Here is a 23536-nt window from a genome sequence, read left to right as displayed (position 1 = left end):
GCTGAACTCGGTCTGCTGTAATACGAGTTTTTATCCTACACAAAAGGGAGCGAAAGATACTAGAGGGACATTCAAACTAATTGATAAAAACAAACTGACAACGCCATGACTAAAAACGAAAAAGACAAACAGACAAATATTAGTACATAAAACTCAATTAAGAAAACTAAAAACTAAGAAACACGAACCCCACCAAAATGTGGAGACGAACTCAGATGATTCGGAAGGGTAATCCGATCCTGCTCCACATGTGACACCACTGTGGTGCTCATGTTATTATAAATCCGGTAAATATGCTAATTCGGTAGGTCATATTTTTTAAAAGGGAATGGGATTGTTGTAACGACACAAGGAGCATATCCGATATCATCTGTGAAATAGATATTCCATAATCGTAAACTAACTCGTGATGGCGTCCGTAAAATTTACGAAGGGAGGTTTGAACTTCACTATTTGGAATTCTCGGTTTAAAAACTTCCTTATGAGCAGCAACCCTCTATCAAGGAAATCATGATACGAAGTACAAGCCGAGCACATCGTTTTAATTATGAGATACATCCTCAGTATGCAGGCGCTGCTGGAATGTTGCTACATATAAATGAAAAGTTCACAATCATCTCTTTTGTCGTAAAGATTTGCTTTCAACCGACCCTCATTTTAATTTCCTAGATATGAGGCAGACTTAACTGTATCTGCTATATTCTTTATATCTAGTTCAATTGGATAGATGCGTTCCACATTGTCACCAAAATTTTTTAGTGAGAGAACATCATCTATATAACGAAAAGTAAAGCTAAAGGATATTGCTAAAAACAATCTTTCTTCCTAAGAAGTTCCTGTATAAAGTATAATAACATCATAATAACAAAGGAACAAGTCGTCAAGAAGAGGGCACAATTGATTTACATTGAGAATGCCGATAATTTGTTGAAAAACACGTCCATCAAATGTAAGAAATATGTTGTCAGTCAAGAAACCAAGCATCATGATAATGTCAGTTTCAGAGAATTTTTTGTTTGACTCAGAGTGATTCGATCTTTACAAAGTAGGATGTATCTCTCACTAAGACAAGATACTTGTATCTACGTTAGCCATTTTTTTTTTTTATGAAACAAAGAAATACCAACTCTTTCAATTTGTCCTTTAGTTTGGAATGGGAATACTTGTGTAAAGTGTAGAAAAGTCAAATGTTTTAATACTGTATCAAGATGAAGAGTTATAGATTGTATGTACTTTAAACATCTTTGGAATTTTTTAGTATCCACATCTGATTCACGCCACCTCTAGAATAAGCAGTTGCAAAATAAGCCCTGTTTGCTCCTGTTAAAAGCTTTACCACGTGTACTCTTTAGATAATTATAAGAAAAAGATTTAAATATGAGTTAAACGGGTAGGAAACTGAAATCAACAGAAAAGATATGTTGGTACCAACATGCGTTTTTCATCAAACAATATAGGGTAGAGAACTATCGGGTTAAAGAACATTTGTTTTAAAACGAGATCTATTCTTATCTCGATAGGGGCAGTAAACTTGATTTACAACGGGCCACTAACGAATCCCTCAAAAGTTATTTATTTTACCTGGATACCAGTTGCAAAGTATTTCCGTTGGCTCTCCCTTGACACCATTTGCGAATATGGTATTGAGGAAACGATGGTAGTCCGTCGGAAAGGGACGATAAATGGCTGTTAAGAGAAAGACATATCTATTTCACGTTAAAACCACCCTTGTAGATTTCGAAAAAGAGCAGTATAATGACACTACAAGGCAGCACTCGCATCCGCAAAGTGGAAAGAGATTAATATAAGTTGCAAAACTTGTTACCCAATCCACTATAGATAAATATGTTTAAATTAAAGTATTTTCGTTAATGAAAATTATCCATTTCACATCATAAACCTCTTACTATAAAAGTAGGCCAGTTAACACATTTAAAGACATGTTTGTGTTATTTACGTCTCAAATAAACATTTAAAAAATGTTGACAAAGAGTAGGCATTTAAATCTGTAACCTTTCCACGGTTTATATTATTGTTGTTTGAAAAATTGCATAGCGTGTTAAATCTTGATTACCATTTAAAACACTGTATATAGGGAATATGATCTGCCCATATATAGTTTTGTCCCATTCCTCATAGAAATCTCATTTTGTTCTACTTTATATGACATATCACACACAAATTACAAGCATGTTTTTGGAATGTGTAGAATTTTTATATTTCAGTCAGCACTTGCATTATATATATATATATCCCTGTGAACGAACTTGAAATTAAAGATAATACTGATTTTAGAAGGACTGCTTCATTCCTTGATCCTTTCATCAATATTGACACTGATGGACGACTGCACACTAAAATCTATGCAAAACAGGATGATTTCAACCTTCAAATGATCAATTTCCCATTTCATAGCAGTAAAATACCCTCTGATCCATTTTATAGTGTTGACATATCTCAAATGATAAGTTACGCTCGTGCATGTTCACACTATAAGGACTTTGTATACAGGTGGTGTGCTCCTTACGCAGAAACTGCTCTAAAAGGGGTTCAGGCGGACATATTAAAAATTACACTCTGTAAATTTTATGGACACCATCACGAATTAGTTGATCTAGACTAGCTTACGAGATTTTCACCATTTCTTAGGTTGTGGTTAAAACATCTATGTCGTCTGTCTGTTCAGAATCAAACCGAACATGACCTATTCCTTAATATGACTGAATTGCCGAATATGAATTTGCATTGCTATACTACGTGTCTCCGTTTTCATACATCCAAAATTTATGTATTTAGTTTTGCTGTTTCAATAATGGGTTCTTAGTTGCATGATTTTTTTATTAGTTGTAAGTGGCTTTGAACTAGCTGTCAGATAACTGCAAGTCTCTCAGATCTGTTCATTGTGTCTTTTTGTGTCGGGATGTATAAGTACCGGGCCACGTCCACTTGTATTTTTGTCCATCTGATGAGTTAAGCCTTTTTCAACTGATTTTTATAGTTCGTTCTTATGTTGTACTGTTATACCACTGTCCCAGGTTAGGGGAGGGTTGGGATCCCGGTAACATGTTTAACCCCGCCACATTATTTATGTATGTGGCTGTCCCAAGTCAGGAGCCTATAATTCAGTGGTTGTCGTTTGTTTAAGTGTTACATATTTGTTTTTCGTTCATTTTTTTTACATAAATAAGGCCGTTAGTTTTCTCGTTTGAATTGTTTTACATTGTCTTATCGAGGCCTTTTATAGCTGAATATGCGGTATGGGCTTTGCTCATTGTTGAAGGCCGTACGGTGACCTATAGTTGTTAATGTCTGTGTCATTTTGGTCTTTTGTGGATAGTTGTCTCATTGGCAATCATACCACATCTTATTTTTTATAATATCTGTTGGATACTGTTTTGTGTCAGAGTATCTATCATGATACGTTACGCTTGTAAATGTTCACACTATACAGACTTCGTATACAGGTTGTGTACTCAACAGAGTGTTAAGGAGGACACATTTAAAATGACACAATGTAAATTTTATGGACACCGGCACGAAATAGTTGATCTAGACGACGTGTTTGTGTTACAACTAACTTTCTAGTTTTTCACCACTTCTTAAATTGATGTTAATCATCTATGTCTGTCTGTTAATAATCAAACCGAACGTGCCCTATTTCCGAATATGACTCATTTGCCGAGTGTGAATTTGCATTGTTACACTACTTGTCTCAGTATTTATTTATCCAACGTTAATGTATTAAGTTATGATGTATCTATTGGGGGTTATGTTTGATACTATTTGTGGTTTGAATTCTGTATTTTCGCATATGTCTTATTTGCAGTATAGTCGAGTTAATTTTTATTTACCCTGGATTAAGTATTGTGTTAGTCCAAATAAGTAGCATTTATTCAAAATAGCCGTTTCATACCGTTATAATCATGATAATTATTCGACTAGAATTGTGAAAGTAATTGTTATTTTTTTTTTATCCGTTCCATTTAATAGTATGAATATTAAGATTATATATACGACACCAAAATACAAGCCGGAAGAAATCTCAAGTCTTATATTTTTAAACAACTACATGTAGCAATACAATGGACGATAATGACTTACTTAATAAATGTTTGTATTCTTGTCTTTCGTTTTTGCTTATGTTCTCTGTCTCTTTGTCTTTTGTTTTTCTTAGCTGACATATTCGTTTGTTTTATAGTGATTACGATTACTATTATATAGTTATCAAAAGTACCAGGATTATAATTTAGAACGCAATACGCGCGTTTCGTCTACATAATACTCATCAGTGACGCTCATATCAATATATTTATAAAGCCAAACAAGTACGAGAAATTGAAGAGCATTGGGGATCTAAAATTCCAAAAAGCTGTGCCAAATACGGCTAAGGTTACTAGTATAACATAATACTGACTGCTATACCTATGTGTGACATGTTTACCTATTCTACCTGTTTGTTTTGTTCACATATTATGGTCAATATAATGGAAATTTATGCGATGGTCATACATGTGATGGTTAAGGTAATTATAAAACCAGATTTAATACCATTGTCTACATAAGGAAATGCCTGTACCAAGCAGGGATATGCTTCATATGAAATATTTAGATATCTTGTAGGCTGTATGTACTTGACGCCAAGTTCTTAGCATAACGAATGTATTGTCAATTGTGTTTGTATTATCTTTCTTTTTTGCTGTTGTGTTTTGTACGTGTGACTTTTTGTGTTTCTTTGGTACGAATGACGTGGCTCTGTACTTTTAAAGACCCCGCCATTATGTTATTATTATATTGTAATGCAATAATGTTATTGTTCTGTTATAATTTTGAAAATACTTTGAACGACAAAATTATTTTACTCACGTAGTGGAATTAATCATATGTGGATAAATTAAAATCTCGGTCTTTTTATGAAATTAGTTCTAACGAAAACTTTTGATTTTTCAACCCTGTTTACCACCATTCCCCATAAGAAATTATAATTTTGAAAATACTTTGAGCGACAAAACTATTTTATATTATTTCCTGTGTGACGTTTACATTTTCTGATGTTAAATGCAACTCTACACTACAAGTTGATGTTAATGCAGTCACAGCACTTCAAATATTTTAATTCTTTATGTTATATACATATATGAGTAATTAAGCAATGAATGTGGTTGTTAAATTTGATAGATGGTTTGTGCTTGTTTGTTCCTTTGATGTGTTTTATCATTTGATTTTGCAATTTCATTACGGACTTTCTGTTTTGAATTTTCCTCGGAGTTTAGTATTTTTGCGATTTTTCTTTTTTTGGACAAACTTATTTTATAGTATTGAAACCATTGCTCACGTTTTGTTTGTAAAATTCGAACAAGTTTGATCAGTTAAAAATAGAATATTCGCAGCCGGTAGTGTCATTTATTCAGATTTGCTTTTTATTAACAAAAAATACAAAAGTGTTTACGATGGGTGAAACTGTAGATAATAGGAGGATACTTTAAAACAATATAAGCAATGTTGTACATTTCGATCAGGAAAAAGTTCCAATGCCTTTAATTTATATCCAAGTACTTTAGTGTGTGTTTAATCGTGTATCCAGGGCTATAAAATGTTGTGGGGATAAACAAAGTATACGAGTTGATGAATATCAAATAAACGTTTATCTTGGAATTATCAACTTTAATCTTGCAATTTCCAACTTTAATCTTGCAATTTCAAACTTTAATCTAGGAATTATCAATTTTAATATGGGTGGAGGGGTTAACTTCGATTTTTTTTTGGTGGGGTTGTACCATGTTTGTCTAAAACAATGTACCCATTTTTATATAATTTCAACTTCATGTAGTACCTATATTTATATATCAATTTGTGACCCTCCATGACCTTTCCAGGCTTATGGAGATAGAACGTCATTGTTAGATTATAAACATGATAAATATCGAGATTAAATGAAATACGTATGGCTTCTTTTTTGGGTAACGCCGAACTATACATTATATATAAGTTTTGAAGAAGTTTTACTTTATCGTTTGAAGTGAAAAAATATCTGAATCTACATTTTAAATTGATACACAAAAAAATCAAAATTGTCTGCTCTATAGATTTTATTTCATAAATGGAGTCTCAAATATATACATTCCAAATGCACCGTATCAAATTCATGTATCAAAACACTAAGTTATAAACTGCTACGCGTCGCATACTATGTATAGAGACATGCATAATAAATATCAAATAAAAGAAGGAATTCTTAAAGCTTACTTTGACAAATTTTAACCTAACTTCATTTCGTTTATTACACTATATTTCACGAATTTAATTACCAACATAAATCTTAGCGAATGATAAATAAATAATCTTAGCCGGTCGTAATTTAGTTATCAGCTTAGGCTATTTCTAAATCTCTATGTTTACAATGTAATTGACATTGTTTGTTCGTGTGTTCTAGGGGTACTGTCTCGTTGACATATAGTACATATCTCATTTAAAGCAAATCAACATGCAATGCAGCTAAAATTTACTAATGTTATCTTAATGTCTTTTGTCTATCGGTTTAACAAATCGAGATTAGAGGTATTCCTTTATAATACTTGATTTTTCACTGGCTTCATATAAACCCATATTATAAAATATATGGATTCATAGGGAGTGAGGCCGTAGGCCGAGTCCTCTATGGATTTTACTCAGCCTCTATGGATCCGAAAAGGGTCAGTAGTTAACCGTATAACGAATTTATCGCACGCTGTACTTTTTCTGCTGCGTTTTGTTGAAAAATAATCAATGAAACACAACAACATCAATAGATGACATCACCATAAACGCGTCATTACTACCCCCTACGGTCTCATAGGGGGACATCACGTGACGTCACAACGTGATAATTTACCCTCGGTGCGGTGCGATAACTGCATATGGTGCACTAAATTAACTTATGCACAAAGTTGTAACAAGGTCTTGAAAAAAACAAAATTGAAATTGAGAGGAAGTAGTCAAATTCATTATTGTGCCTACACGCAATAAATATAAATCAAAGAAAAAACAAACAAAGTACGTCAATAACATTCAAATTCAGTTTTGATATTACCAGAGGAGCAATACAGACCCAGGTACCTCTTGTAAAACAATTTTGTATCTCTGAAGATGGGGATCAATCTATGACCTTTTCCTATACCATAAACTATGCATAAAATAAAACATTAGCAACCGTTGTTGTGTTAGAGTTCTGCCACTTACATTTGAAAAGTATTAGAAATCCTGTAGAAGTTTCGAACAAATCCGAAAATCGCTCATGAGTTTTAACTCATTACTGTCGAGATGCTGACCAAGTACATTGTATGAGGTCATTCTGTTCTGTGGCATCTACGAAAAGATTAAGGGAAATATGTGTAAAACACCTTATCGCTAATCCCGGCTGATCTGGCCGTTTGAACTTTTGACGCATACAACAATCACTGTTCCATTGTGGCGTCAGATATTTTGCTTTAAGACGTCAAAATTTTACGGGAACCGGTGGGACAAATAGCGATAAGGTGTAAAGTTGGGGCAGACGGTGTTGAAATAAACGGTTTTCGTCCATTTGATCATTTCATGCCGGGAGCAACGTCTTATTCGTCAACTACCTGTAGGTTATTTAATCTAAAATTAAATACCGTTATTTATATAGAAATATTATTACAATTTAAATCTTTTGTCATCGATCACCTGATGTTGTAATATATATTTTTATTATTTCACAAACCGTATCATTTAAAAGAAAACATCGTCGACAAATCAACAATGTGTGTATTTTAATATTCAGGATTAATCAAAATGAACGAGGCCAACGAATACTCGAACAATAACTACAAGAAGAAACCTTTGACAGCAAAGGAGGAAAACGCACTTCAACAGGTATGTCACATGCAAGGACAGACAAATCATGATATATAACATATCCGTGGTAAACCAGATGCTGCTTTAACTAAAAATTAATTCTGCAATTAAATATATTAGGTTGCAATCATTAGAAGCTAAAACACAAATAGTATCCAATGGGCCGGTTGTACAAACATTGTATTGACAAATATTATCATTATACTGTATATATACACAATGTCACTATAATAAACAAATTCGTATTCGTATTTTCATTATTTTGGCATTGCTGAAAAGTACTTATGGTAGTTCTGTGCAATGACAAACTATAGTTCTGTTTATATTCATGTTAATTTTAAATTGGAAGGTGTAAAAGTGCGGTCCCAAATAACAAATTTGTCATTCTTATTAGCAGAACGTCGATAGTGAACAGTTCTGCTCTTACATTTATGATTAAAGCCTTTCTGTATTATCATTCGATGTAATCCAGGTAATTTTTAGTTTCTTTTGTTAACTTTAAAGCCTAATTTTTAATAAGAACACAGTACTATCCCATTCCAAATCAGATGAGTTAAACTTTGAGCAAACGTCACTGCCTTTTAATTGTATAGTATATGCACTACAGTTATATGTATATGTTTTTCGATAGACGTCTGAAATTTTAAATTTTGTTTTCTTAGTTCAAGGAGCTTACTAAAGACGTTGCAGATCAAATTGATTATGATTTGGAAAAATTTCTTCGAGGTAAGACTCGCAGCCTGTTAAATAAAATATGACTTGTGTATATAGAGAGAATCATCTGTAGTGCACAACTCAGACCCATTTTTGTTTATTTTTCAAGAATAGAATAGTTTCAAGTCACAATTACAAATCTAATCTCCAATCTATCTGTATATATCTTGTGGAAGTTATATTCAATCCGTTAAAACCCATATAATATAAAAAAAGAAGATGTGTTATGATTGCCAGTGAGACAACCACAACAGACCAAAATGACACAGACAAACATCTATATGTCACCGTACGGCCTTCAACAGTGAGACAACCACAACAGACCAAAATGACACAGACAAACATCTATATGTCACCGTACGGCCTTCAACAATGAGCAAAGCATTTCAATTGATCTTCATTTCTTGTAACACATTACGTTTCTCAATACATAACTGCGATCTACAAATGGAAAATAGTATGAATGAAAGCAAAACTACAGGCACCTGACTTGGGAGGGCTAATTTCAAATGTATTTTGATGTAATATCATACCATTATGCAATTAGCATGACTTGGTGCTATTAAATGGGAACGAAATGGGAAAAACAATCAATCAATCAAACAGATACTGTATATTACAATAATCATGTCAAAAAACAGATATGCAATATGGAATTGGTTGGGTTTTTTTCAATTTCCGCCGAAAACCAATAAAATCCGAATTTGTAAACTAAGTTTCTTAGTAATGGAATGCAATCTTTTAAAATTGCAGAGCTTAAGATCAAAGGTACATCACTTTTTCATTGAGTAAAAAATGATTTCTAAAACTTGAAGATTATACATTGATATTGTACATGCATGCTTTACACATATTTTGTCTTTGGGCTTGATATGTGTTTTGTTTTTATACTTCACAGCTCGTTGTTTTGACGTTAAGAAGGCGGAGCAAATGTTACGAAATGTAAGTGTTACTCAATTCATTTCATTTATATGTTCTTTCTATCTTTCAAATAGTTTCAAGTTTAAAGGATAGATAAATGAAGTTGTGTTATGAGTGCTAATGAGACAACTCTCCATCAAAGTCATAATTTGTAAAAGTAACCCATAATAGGTCAAAATACGGCCTTCAACACGGAGTGTTGGCTGACACCGAACAACAAGCTATAAAAGGTCCAAAAAGAAATGTGGTCGTGTGTAGAACTTAGGCATTGTATATCATTTTTTGTTTACAAATGTTGTAGTTTCCATTTTTATTATTCAATTAATCAACAGCGGTTTTTTTTTTACATTGATTAACATTCACGAAAAGTGCTATACAGACACTGGTACGTATAAACCATGGCAATTAACTGTTCTTTTCCATATCAACGACGGATAATTTTGTTTTGTCGATTAATAAATGCTGGTGTTGAGGCAAGCTTAACAAAAGCACAAAATAAAGGCAATAGTAGTATACCGCTATTCAATAGTCAACTACGGGCTAATAAACGAAAGTGAAAAAATTTTATTTAAGAAACCGAATTCATAATTTGGTATGTCAGACACGTTTCATCGATATAAACATCTATTTCAAATGCTAGTTGATAAAAGAACAAACTATGTGCATATAACACATATATAATAAAATATTTATTTATAGAAAAGCCAAGTCATTTAATTTTGCGATAAACAGATTTAATTCCGAAAAGGTCATATAATTATGTTATAAAGGTCATTTAAACTAATAAATTATTTATAAATTTAAATGAACTAAAATAAATGTATGTATATACCTGGTCAATATGTATTTATGTATATAAATATATATTTAGTTCTCAACCATTAAAATAGTTCAAGGTTGAATACTTGTTTTCTTCTACAGAGTGTTGAATTTCGAAAGACAATGAAAGTCAATACATTATTAAAAGAATACAAGTCACCAGAGGTATTTTAATATAGTATATTCATATTATTATATACAATCTTAGGTAAATTAGTTTTCAATTTTAAATACAAGAATGCCTCCTAGGCAATTTGTTCCTTACAACTAGAGCACAATGTAAAACAAACATGTCAAACACAAATGCACAAGAAAATATAAAAAATGATTAAAACTGAAAAGAAAATTTAAAGAATAAGCTTCGATGTAATTGCAAAAGGTTTTTAACAAAATACGAGGTAATTCAAAAAGATGGTAGTCCAAGAAAGTGACAAAATCAATCGTTAGATTATATCAATCTACGAAAAGAATAGAGAAACACTGACTTATCCTTGACCTGGAAGGGCATTTTCTGGAGAAAAGTGCGGGTTAAACCTTATTTTGTATCTAAAATGTCTTAGTAAACCTCCTACTTATGACCCTCACGAACATGAGAAGCTTGCAAATGCTAAAACAACAACCAAAAGAATTGCATCAGGTACAGAGAAGACTGACTGAACATTAAGGTTCTGATTCAGACTAAAACAAGCACATTATTCAATGCCATCAATATCATAAAGACGTATATGGAATACATGAATAACAAAATGTACAAATAACGCTGCGTTGACTATAAAATACACTGTTGCTAAAAGAAACAAAGCTTGTATATACAACAAGGTGGAGCCACAAGGTTATAATGGACAAGAAGAAATCAGACAGACGAAGCATAAAGGAAAAAACAAGATCCGAACAGGAATAAGCACACCTCGTACCCAGCAAAAGCAGACAAAAATCGAATACCTTTGCAATTATTTTTTTTCTTTTATTTATTAACGAATTGCAGTTTATGGATTTTCTTTAGCATAAAAATGAGAAGATATGGTACTGTTGCTAGTGAAGCAACTCTCCTTCAAAGACCAAATGACATAGAAATTAAACACTATAAATCAACGTACAGCCTTCAACAATTTGTAAAGCTCATATTGCCTAGTAAGGGTCCAACAGGCCCCGAAATGACAAATGTAAACAATTCAAACTACAAAACTAATTGCCTGATTTAGTATGTACAAACTATTAAACTTAAGAACAAATACATACGGCAACAAACGATAACCACTGTATTACTGCCACATTCAGAATGTTGAGGTGTAAATTTAGATAATTTGATAATTCTATTCAACTAGGGTTGACATTTTCATTTATTATCTTTGAACTCATGGTCGGTCAATCTGTTAGAACTATTAACGTGATCCTGTTCGACTTGCTACTATATATTCTTTGTTATTAATAATAATAACGTGAGCTATATATCGATGAGACTGTAACAAACACCATTTTAGCAATAGGTCGTTAAGTCAACTTTGTATAAACGTTTACGAGACAGAAAACAACGTCACACGAAACATTTTATTAAGAGGTCTATGTATAAACAGCAATCTGGTTTGGTTTAAATACAAATCATTTAGAAGGTTTTTGGTTTCCTTAGTTTTGTACCATAAACAGTTGTCAAGTTGTTGCATAAATAAACTCATCATATAACCAGGATTATAACATCTACAATTTCTGTACGATGTCTTTTTTAACACAAAGGATGGCATATATTGCAAAACTATAGAAGGATTTCTCTAATTGTCTTCTCATGTGTTCTTTTTTTCACTTTGTCCATCTGTATCATTGATGCACAAAATTAAAATTTAATTTTTAAATAAGGTAATGAGAAAATATTTAACTGGGGGATTTTGTGGTCATGCTAAAGATGGTTCACCAATACGTGTAGAATTGTTTGGAAATCTTGATCTTAAAGGGCTGATGCGATCTACAAAGAAATCTGATTTTGTAAAGAATAAATTACACGAATGTGAGTGGACTGTGAGCGACTGGGCCGAACAAAGCAAAAAGGTAAGTATGTATATGAAACAGTTGATACTCTTCACCTCATCTTGCTTGTAATTATGTGATTCACATTGATTGTTCGTTATTGGAATTATACGCAGTGTAAAATTGTTAGTATTTGTCATAATTATGAAACGTTTTTGATGCGTCACCCTTTCTACCGAACTTTGATAATTTTTTACACCCATCTAGAACGCCCTTCTGGTGCATGGTGTTTGATGTCTGATGGCCTATGCAATGCAGTCATATGTCTCTACAAGTCTACTGTTTGGGTTAAATTGCAACAAAGATAATTTGTAATTACATTTTAAGGGAAAACAAAATATCTTGAAAGACAACTGACAATAGTTATAGATTGGTTGTTTATTCTATATCTGTTTGATTTGTTTTTTTAATTCTTTTTTTATGTTGAAAATATGCTGCACGTTTTCTTTCAAGAGCTGCATAGCCATTCATGCAGTCTGTGTGGATAATTTGGCAACTCATATTGAAATTAGATCCCCCAACTAGCTTTATTGTTTTAGAATTAGCCTATTTAAGTTAACCGCTTTAATCATTCACATAAGAATTACAATCTTCGATTCTATGTATTATCAATAGTTAAGCTCGTCAAATGACAAAGCAGGATATACTGATCCCTTTCCTGTAAATGATGTTGCACATTGATATAAGAGAATATCAAAACCTCAATTTCTGCGACGCCTTAAAATATTGACCGTTTTTATTATTTATTATATAGAATAATTGTCATTACCTTACATAATACATAATTATCAACAATCAAATAATTCAAGTTAAAACACACATATTTCTTTGTATAGTTGGGTAGACCAGTAGATGGGATGACAGTTATTTGTGATATGGCAGATATAGGAACATCCGCATTGTGGATTCCAGGTAAAGTTAGAATGTCTTCCGATGGAACTTTAATAGAAATTATCCTTACTTTAAAGACATTTAAAAAGAAACCTAAGTCGTTTCATCGTTCAGAAAATGAAGAAACGCAGATTCCTTGAGACACTGTAAAAACGTTATAAGTGTTTTCGCATTTGCGTTTGATAATTTTAACTTTCCTTCAAAGGATATCGGTGATAAACTTATTTCATCTTTAAAAAGACAATCATTTAATCTACGACAGCAAAATCCGACACCTGACGCAAACTAAAGTACCGAAAACAATGCGAAGTTGTTTTAGTAGGACCAGGGCTGTCGTTGGACTTAACATCTCGTATCAAACGTTATAACACATTGCACATAAACTAACATAGTATACAACATGACATATTTGAGTTATATCTTTCATACATTGCATATCTATCAGAATGTTAATACTACACCATTTTATCCGACATTGACACAATACATACTGTGTCTTCCAAAAATGCCTATTGAATATACGAAAAATATTTTGTTTAAGAAACTGCTTGCAAATTTTCTTATCGGTTCTGATACTTAGATTTATCGGTAAGCCTTATATTTTCCCTTTGATCTTACTGCCTAATATTTTCGAGTATCAACGTACTGGCTGCATCACTAAAAATATTAGACAATACAATTGTGTGACGTCATATTTACCGTTAAACAGAATAATAGATCGTTTCGTTTTTGATACTGACTAACTGGCTCGTCTAGATATTCCACATGATATAGTCAGTATCAAAAACGAAACTGTACCTATTATTCTATATGTATTATGTAGAATTTATGAATTGCACCACAATTACACGCACAATGAAGAACCACTCACTCTATTCTCTATAAACAACTTTTTTTTCCTTTTTAAAAATAATTAAAACAGATTAACTGTCCTGCGTCCGGTGGTTATTATTGTTTTCTTTTTATGCATCTTAAAACATCTTAAGGAATATTCTAAAATCTAAAAACAAAAAAATAAATATTATTTTTGAAAATCTCACCACTTACCAGTTAAAGTATTAATGACAAGAATTGTAACAATAATGAGAAGGTTATTTTCATCATTTTTGTTTTTTTTGTTTTTCATTGTCTAGGTATAAAGCTACACTTACATTTGGTAAAGGTGCTTGAAGACAATTATCCTGAAATGTTGAAGAGACTGTTGGTTATAAATGGTCAGTAAAGTACAAGTATTAAAACTTAACAATTTGTACAATTTTATTCGAAACTTTTGTGGTGAACATTAGTTCTTGCGGTCTCGGAAAAATATGAGGTCTAGGATTTGATATGACCAAATTGAGTTGGAGTTATTCCCCTTGTCCGCTTTTTTAGGAGGGATTTGATTTTCTTATTTGACTTGAAACATACATTACATACCTACCTGATTATTGCTAGATCGTATATGAAACAAGCAAGGCTAAAATAATTAAAAAAAGGCTTTCGTCGAAACAAGTTGGATTTGGATTAACCCCCAACATGGCAACAAAAGGAAAGTAACTAATGTTCTTATTGTGTTAGTCACAACTTATTAAAACAAGATATATCACTAGGAATAAATATGTTTTTATGGTTAACCATATTGAAGTATAATAGCATGCTGTTTATTGATTTTATAAAAAAGTCAATAGGAATCAGTAAAAAGAATCAGGCCTCTTTGTCATATATCAAACGCAAGAGAGTTTTCTTTGTTTTTATCATATACTTAGCATTGATATGATAGCTTTTGCATATGTGTAATGAGCGGAAGTAAACACGCCATAATTTCCCAACTGGGCTGATAACCCATATCAGGTGCATCTCGTGCACAAAACTCATAATAGTGCCTCTCGTGCAAGTTACTTCCGGTGTTTCCGGTATCGGTTGTTTACTTTTCCATTGTGACGTCAGATATTTTTTATGACGACGTCAAAATTTACGTGAACTTTTGTGGGGATAGTTTAGTACTTGTTAATAAATGCCATTAACAATTATGAATCATTTTATAGTACAACAAACATGGAGTAATAATGATCATAAAACTCTTTCAAATTTTCAATATTTCAAAATGCCTCTATAGGAAATGTTACCATAAATATATTTGAAGGTAGTGATGCTGTTGTTGGACAATTATAGTATATTTGATTCATAACTTAACTTCTTTATAAAGTTTTTTACTATTTTAGTTATTGCATGTGTTTATTTGCCTTACATAAAACTATTGTCGGAAGTATATGATAAAGCGATTAATACATGGCCTTTTCCATATCAGCCTGGGTATCATCCCTCGACCCATATCAGCATGATACCCAGGCTGATATGGAAAAGGCCATGTATTAATTTCTATTTATCGAGAATGATAATAAATGCAAATATATCTTTCTGTGTGCAAACTAACATAAACAACCATAAGTTTTTTTTCAGAAAATTCGATTTGCAAAAAAAGGGAAGACAATATTACATTGTGCATTTACACTTCAGAATATATTCAATTATAAAACAGAGCAATAATTTTCTAGTTATTAATTCAGGAATGAACTAGGAATTAAGTCGAATATCATTTATATAATCCCACCACTCATGCATTTAAACTCAAATTTACGTAGGATAAATATTTGACAGTTTGTTTAATACCATAAAAAAACTTTCTGACCGATATCATAAACAAATAAAAGTTCTTTGTCACACATCTGAAACACACCGGTAATTAGGCAGGAATGTTAATTGGCTTCTCAACTAATGACTACTGCAAAGTCTCGCTAACGTTCCATCAAATATTTACATTTCAGCACCATTGATATTTCCGTTACTTCATAAAATTGCAAGGCCATTGCTTAGTGAAGATACACGACAAAAACTATATGTTAAAGGAGGTATGTTGACATGAAACACTGTTTCAATTTGTTTCATTTAAAGTGTTCGATATATTAGTAAAAAGGGAACCAATTAAATGGTTATGAAAATAATTATAACAAGAATACCGGACTCCGAGGTAAATTCTTAACGGGGATGGCTACAAAACTAACCATGAGTAAACATATGGTGATATTTGTACTACTTTCAGGCACTGATGAGTCTTTTGTAGACGAAACGTTCGTCTGGCTTAAATAGAACATTTTGGTCCTGGTATCTATGATGAGTTTATTTGCAACTAAGGCTTTTCTACTGTAGGAATAGATAACCTTAGCCGTATTTGGCATAAATTTTAGGAATTTTTGGTCCTCCATGCTCTTCAACTTCGTAGTTTATTTGGCCTTTTAAACATGTTTGATTCGAGCGTCACTGATGAGTCCTTTGTAGACGAAACGCGCGTCTGGCGTAAATAGAATATTTTGGTCCTGGTATCTATGATGAGTTTATTTGCAACCACTTGGTCGATGCCACTGCTGGTGGAGATTTATTTCCCCGAGAGTATCACCAGCCCAGTAGTCAGCACTTCTGTGTTGATTTGAGTTATCATTGATATGTTCATAATTATAAATTATAAATTAACTGTAGACAAAACTTTGAATTTTTGAAAAAACTAAGGCTTTTCTACTTCAGGAATAGATTACCTTAGCCGTATTTGGTCCTCAATGCTCTGCAACTTCGTACTTCATTTGGCCTTTTAAACGTCTTTTTTTTTTTAATCTGCATCTGATTTACTACGTAACTATATCATTTACTTTCCCATACAAATGATTCAAAAACGGTTTTAAAAAAAACTTGTCGGTAGCACTCACTATGCCATTCAAAATAGCATATGTTTCTCTACATGTTGACGATGATGATAAAGAACAGCACAGATCAGAAATTGATTATAAATTTGTTGTTGGTTTTTCGTTTTGGGCGGGAAACTTTTTCAAGAAATGTTTAATCAAACTATTTATCTATATAATAAACCAAACGTGTGCCCACAAAAATTGAAATTATGCCAAACCGTTTGGATAGAAACCTATAGATTATTTTGTTGTATTGTAGATAATTATAAAGATTTGCTGTTAAGTTTTATTGATGCCGAAAACTTACCGGCGTGTTATGGTGGTACTTTAACTGATCCAGATGGAAATGCTAATTGTACGACAATGGTGCGTAAACGAAACAACAACATAAACAAGACTTTACTTCAAGAGGGTTATACAGATAACTATATAACTAATCTTTCTTAAGTCCCTCATCATAGAAAAAGTTTGATAAAAAATGAACATATCAGTTGTGTTATTGGCACTCATACCACATGTTATTGTATCTATATACATGGCATATATCACATGTATATTTACATAAACATGACTGTCACTCTAGTATCTTTCGCCTCTCTTTTAGTATTATATTCAATTATAATGATTATATTCAGTACAACTGAATTAAATGTTTGAAAAAATAAACATGATGAAATGATGAATATTCCATTTATAATCTGTTATTGTGTATTGGAAAGAATTAACATTTGTTATATTTCGTACCGATTTTGTCAAATTGTTCCATAATAATGGATCAGAATACATAAAAGATGTCCTTATCAATTCTATTGTTGGTTCCGGTAGTATTTAAATCATTCAAATGTTAACACAAAACAGTTTCTTTTATTCCTGACAGTGTTACACTTCTCACCTTTCTAGTTCGTATTCGGGGTATACGAATTTATTTCTTGTATTGTTTGAGGTTAAAATGAAATGAAATCGTTTACTCGTGAAAAATTGTTGATCTATTTGATTCATTCAGAGTAGTATTTATTTGCGTTGACCAGAAGTTGAAATCATAAAACTTTGCTTAGTGCTCGGAGCACGAAAATCATGCTCGAAACATGAAATTCAACATTTTGATTGGTTGATTTTGGGGTATGAGTACAAATAAAAACTGACTCGAAAGTTTTATGACCGCAAGGCCTGGAAGTTTAAATATCCTATATTGAATCCAGTTTTAAACCAAAAGAAAAAAACATTCAGAATCATTTGTGACAGACCTTGCAGGAAGAAACTTGCATGTCGCAGGTATAACTTGCAGATCTGACAAAACAAATTACTCAAGATAATCATCACGAGTACTTACTATATCAATACTTTGATTGTGGTCATTACTTTCGACTGACTTACTGACAACCTGAGTGTTTCTCTGATATTTTTACTGATTTTATTTACTCTGAGATAGTTATCGTTAAGTCTTAAAAGTTTGTCTGTTGAAAGTGATTTGTATATAGGATTTGAATTTTATTTATCTATATAATTAATCATTCACATAAAAAAATTATATTAATTTCTGGAAAAAACTTAATTTGAATGATGTAATGTTCCAAATTGATTGTTGTCTTGTTTCTGTTTACGTGTTATGTTACAGCAGAATATATGGGACTTGGCGGAAAAGAATCGCAGTACCCGATTTACTTTGATTTTCATGTATTGCAAACTCTATATTTTCCGGTGTTACTTACACGATAAATTTTAAATGCAAAACAACTTAGGCATGACACGGGTTATGTTCTTCTCATATATGTTATGATGGTATGATACTAAACCCCTAACGGGAAGGATTGTGTCTGATATTCATATGATGAAATCATAATCTTTCAATCAGTTTAATTGAAGTCTGGAGCTGGCATGTCAGTTAACTGCTAGTAGTCTGTTGTTATTTGTGTATTATTGTCATTTTGTTTATTTTCTTTGGTTACATCTTCTGACATTAGACTCGGACTTCTCTTGAACTGAATTTTAATGTGCGTATTGTTATGCGTTTACTTTTCTACATTGGCTAGAGGTATAGGGGGAGGGTTGAGATCTCATAAACATGTTTAACCCCGCCGCATTTTTGCGCCAGTCCCAAATCAGGAGCCTCTGGCCTTTGTTTATCTTGTATTATTTTAATTCTAGTTTCTTGTGTACAATTTTGAGTTTAGTATGGCGTTCATTATCACTGAACTAGTATATATTTGTTTAGGGGCCAGCTGAAGGACACCTCCGGGTGCGGGAATTTCTCGCTACATTGAAGACCTGTTGGTGACCTTCTGCTGTTGTTTTTTCTATGATCGGGTTATTGTCTCTTTGACACAGTCTCCATTTCCATTCTCAATTTTATCTACTCTACTGTGATGACAAATGTTTCAGATTTGCCAAGGTGGACCAGTGCCAGAAGAGTTTTATTTGGATAATGCAGATTTAAAGGATCAGATGGAATCTGTAACAGTACCGAGAGCTGGGAAAATATACATAGGAGCTAAAGTAGATAGATCATTGAGTGTACTTAGGTAATTAATAAGATAACTTGATAATTTTGTTAAATATAGAATTAATTTCCTACATTCATCTATACCAGGAACGCTCAAACCCAAAAAGAAGTATAAATAATCTGATTCGTAAATAAGTAGGTAAAGGATAAAATATTAATATGTTGCGTTCTATAATGTTCTTTAATATCAATTTGTGTATAAATGTTTGGAATCTATCAACAAAAATAAGATAGGGCTTTGGCAAAATTGATTTTTGTGTCCTTAAACAATTTAAAGTTACAGCTTATTTAATTTGTTTTGTCCATACAGTTGATTGCGATCATTCCGGACGCACGTTGTATCTGTCCGGAAATCAGTATTATTATATACAATTTTTAACAGCTGTACTTTGGTTAATTGCAGTTGGGAATTTCAAACAGAAGATCACGACATAGAATTTGGACTTTTTTATGAGGAAAATGAAAAGTACATTCCCATTATACCTGTGACAAGAGCGGATAGTCATGTTGTTACTCATGATGGCACGTATACTTGTGAAAAAGTTGGAAAATGTGAGTAGTTAATATTATTAAGTTTTGTTCGGCTTATGCATAATTAAATTATAGTTTGTTCTCATTTTGCCGCTATGCATCTTCTAATTTTTAAACTATTTTTTTTAACAATTCTCGGGAAGAGTTATGAACCGTATATTTGATGCGGTTTCGTCTTAAATAAAATAACCGTGCAAAGTACCGGTGAAAACCGACCGGAACCATGTCATAATATTTATAAAACAAAATCATCACTGATTCAATAAAAAAAAAATTACTACATGGTCACGTATTAATGAATACAATGTAGTCAGTTAGATGAATGGTTGATACATTAGAGGGATGTATAATATTCTTCACGGACGACATGCATAACAGATGTATATCAGCAATGTGACATCTGTATAATTTATTCATTTGTATTTTTTTTTAATTCTCATTTCAGATTTCTTGTGTTTCGATAATGAATATAGTTGGACTAGATCAAAGCAGCTTCGATATACATGTGAAGTTTATGAACCAGATCAGACTATGTTTTCAGAAGACGTCACCAAGCTGATGAAGGACGGTGACGTCAAAACATTAACAGAGAAATTTAAGTCACTTAATTGAATGCTGAATATGTTTCTGGTTGTACATTTGTTATTTTTGTTTAGGGGCTAACTGATGCCCGCCTGTAGTAGCGGAATTTTACCGCTAGGTTGAAGATACATTGGTAGCCTTCGACTATCTTCTGCTCTTTGAAACATCCCCAACTTTCATTCTCAATTTTAAATGTAAAAGTTTTAGTTCCATCATGAAAGATTTAAAAGGTGCCTGGCATACAAAATTTTGTTTTCAAAAGCCAGTGTTCCTGCTATATATGTTATCCTATTGTTTTAGCTATTCTTTGCTATTTTCTTTCTTCCTACAAAAAAACAGTTCAATCAAAAACAAAAACATGGTCGAAATGAAACTGTTATATCCATTCTCGATCTGATATAACACACACATGACGACCGATCGACAAACGGAATGACTGCCATTCTTACTAGATGTGTTTTGTAGACTGTTGTTTGATTCTTTGGTCGTTTTTCGTTTTTTTTTGCCATGGCATTGTCAATTAGTTTTTACCATTGACCTGACTGTTTCTTTTGTATCATCCTTCTATCTTTTAAACGAAATTAAAAATTTATACAGAAAGGTATTATGAAAGTCTCAGAAGATCGTCATGGATAAAATTTTATAAACACTTGGAAAGCTGACAAGACATTATATGATAGAAATGTGGCTTTAAATAACTTTAGATGATGTGTCAATTGATCGATAAACAATTTTTCCTTTAATTCGTTATTTACTTGATGTTTATAATATTTTGAATGGATTTTAGTATTATTATTTTATCTCAGGACATGCAGTCATTAGTCATCTTTTTGTGGTGTAATACCAACAAATAATAGTACGTCATATCCGCAAACGTAAAAGGGAAATAAAAAAGCCCTTGAATTTACCAGTTGTAGGAAATTAATTCATTATTCCATTGCAGTAAAATATTTCTGAATAATAAACATATATCTTGGGTGTTTTTCAAAGCACCATTATATTTATTTTATGTTTCTATTGAATATGTTTTAAGCTTCAGGCTACATGGTTACTTCCGCTTGTACTCAGTGAATAAAGGGTGAAAATTATATAGATGAACGTCCAGTGCTGGTTATAATCGATTATGCATTGCAATCTTATGTGAAATTTGGTCTATAGTACTGGACAGAATAAAATTTTACTCATGCCAAGTATTTCTTTATTTGAAACAAAGATAAATTCTGCACAATTTTTCGAAAAGTGCAAATTTTACATAGACTAATAGGAAAAAGCAATGATGGTATTACACCTTGACAATATTTTATGATTTAAGTCCTTTAGTACTTATTTCAGTAAGTTACTCACCATACAGTTTGAACACTTGATGTTTATAGGAAGTTAATACGTGTTTGTAGTTGTTAACTACAGCAATGCATATTAATTTCAAGTCAGGTCAAAAAAAGGAGTGTCAATGGTAATATCCACTTCATACAGAATAACATTGAAGTTAGCAACTATAGGTCACATTCCCCGTTACAATTTCAGTTCATTTGTTAACTACCTTCATTTAGCTCTTTGGGTAACATATAGCCAACGCATAGTTTTCATGATATGAAAACAACGTACTTGATATCAATTTCTATCAGTTGCCTTCTTGTTAAAAGGTTCAGCATATGCAATTGCAGGATGTTATTTCTACAAATAAATTTATCAATAGTAATTTCGAATATATTGTAATCGAATTTTGAGGGTTGCAGTCACATGTTGTACTGAGGAATGTTGTTTGCGATTCCTATTAACCTATGTATGCATTGTTTTTTTTTCTATCGATTTTCGAATAGCGGTATACTACTGTTGCCTTTATTCATACAAATAATTCAGGCTTTTTTAATAGTTTATTTTCTATGGACATCACACACCCACTACCTATCTCAATATATAGTCTAATGCAAATCCAAAAGACATGAATCAAATCAACCAATCATTTTGGATTCATAACCACTGTGTATATGTGTCGGTACCCTAAAACGACTTCTTACGTTGAAGATGCTATGAATGTGTTTCGAATATGGAATATGGGATTTATTATGGTTTGCTGTTTTAGAAAACTAAGAAATATTTTCTAACATTAAAGAATAAATTATATTCAGAACAATTATATGGTTCTGCAACTCTTGGGAAGTAGACTATTGCTGATAATGTTAAATCGATCAGTGTAAATGGTTCAGAATGTAAATGTGTTTAAATAACTTTTTTATTTTAATATGTCGTATAGATCACGTTTGTTATTACCCTTTATTAAATAGAATGTAAATGTATATACCAAGTAAGAAACTGACAAATTCGTATCTTGTTAATGACTTGGTGTTTTCCTTAGATCTATATATGCATGTTTCTTTAATTCCAGGTAATGTAACATCCTCAGCTGCCTTTCACATTTATTGAAGAAATGATTTTTTTTATTTAAAATATCTCAAACATTTTTGTTTGTTTTATCGCTCGGTATCGCTAGTTCAGTAGGTAATGAATTATCATTAATATGGTCATATTTATAAGGTAACTGTTTACAAAACGTTTGATTTTTTTTAAAACTAAGGCTTTTCTACGTCAGGAATAGATTACCTTAGCTGGATTTGTCAAAACGTTTAGGAATTTTTGTCCTCGATGCTTTTCAACTTCGTACTTTATTTGGCCTTTTAAACTTTTTTGGATTTGAGCGTGACTGATAAGTTTTTTGTAGACGAAACTCGTGTCTGGCGTAAATACAAAATTAAATCCTTGTATCTATGATGAGTTTATTTACTCTCGATCATTACATGAATATCTTGGTAATTGTGTATACCCAGCAATGATATTTTAAATAAGTTTTTTCTCTCTCTTATGTTAATAAAACTGTTTGTCCTCATTAATGCTAAAGTCTACATACTCTCTTGTTTGGGCTTTCTTACGTTTGATATTATAATTCCATATATCCTGCAAGTACCATACAAAAACAGTCCCAGATTTGGGC

The 23536-nt window shown here is 32.0% G+C and overlaps 1 protein-coding gene across 2 annotated transcripts; it reads left to right on the top strand.

Moving 5' to 3' along the window:
* Window positions 1-785: 785 nt before the first annotated feature.
* Window positions 786-21737, top strand: LOC143075456 (retinal-binding protein-like). 2 transcript variants are annotated; one of them, XM_076250866.1, is made up of 13 exons: window positions 786-949; window positions 7781-7872; window positions 8517-8580; window positions 9467-9510; window positions 10411-10473; window positions 12160-12348; window positions 13164-13239; window positions 14352-14432; window positions 16023-16106; window positions 17194-17300; window positions 19314-19453; window positions 19838-19986; window positions 20411-21737. In XM_076250866.1, the coding sequence occupies exons 2-13, from the start codon at window positions 7792-7794 to the stop codon at window positions 20575-20577; spliced, it is 1245 nt and encodes a 414-aa protein (XP_076106981.1). In that variant the 5' UTR covers window positions 786-949; window positions 7781-7791; the 3' UTR covers window positions 20578-21737. The 2 variants fall into 2 exon arrangements, with proteins under 2 accessions (XP_076106981.1, XP_076106982.1); XM_076250867.1 differs by lacking the exons at window positions 786-949; window positions 16023-16106 and having other exon boundaries at window positions 7714-7872.
* Window positions 21738-23536: the final 1799 nt, after the last annotated feature.

Source organism: Mytilus galloprovincialis, chromosome 5 (genome assembly GCF_965363235.1).
Source record: "Mytilus galloprovincialis chromosome 5, xbMytGall1.hap1.1, whole genome shotgun sequence".
In the NCBI taxonomy this organism is placed as follows: Eukaryota; Metazoa; Mollusca; class Bivalvia; order Mytilida; family Mytilidae; genus Mytilus; species Mytilus galloprovincialis.
This window is presented reverse-complemented; position numbering and strand designations above follow the sequence as displayed.

Excerpts from the sequence above, each read along its gene's own strand:
- LOC143075456 (XM_076250866.1), top strand. The coding sequence starts at position 7,792 with ATGAACGAGGCCAACGAATACTCGAACAATAACTACAAGAAGAAACCT. Across the intron at positions 14,433-16,022 it reads GAGACTGTTGGTTATAAATG|CACCATTGATATTTCCGTTA; the intron begins GTCAGTAAAGTA and ends TTTACATTTCAG. Across the intron at positions 16,107-17,193 it reads AAAACTATATGTTAAAGGAG|ATAATTATAAAGATTTGCTG; the intron begins GTATGTTGACAT and ends GTTGTATTGTAG.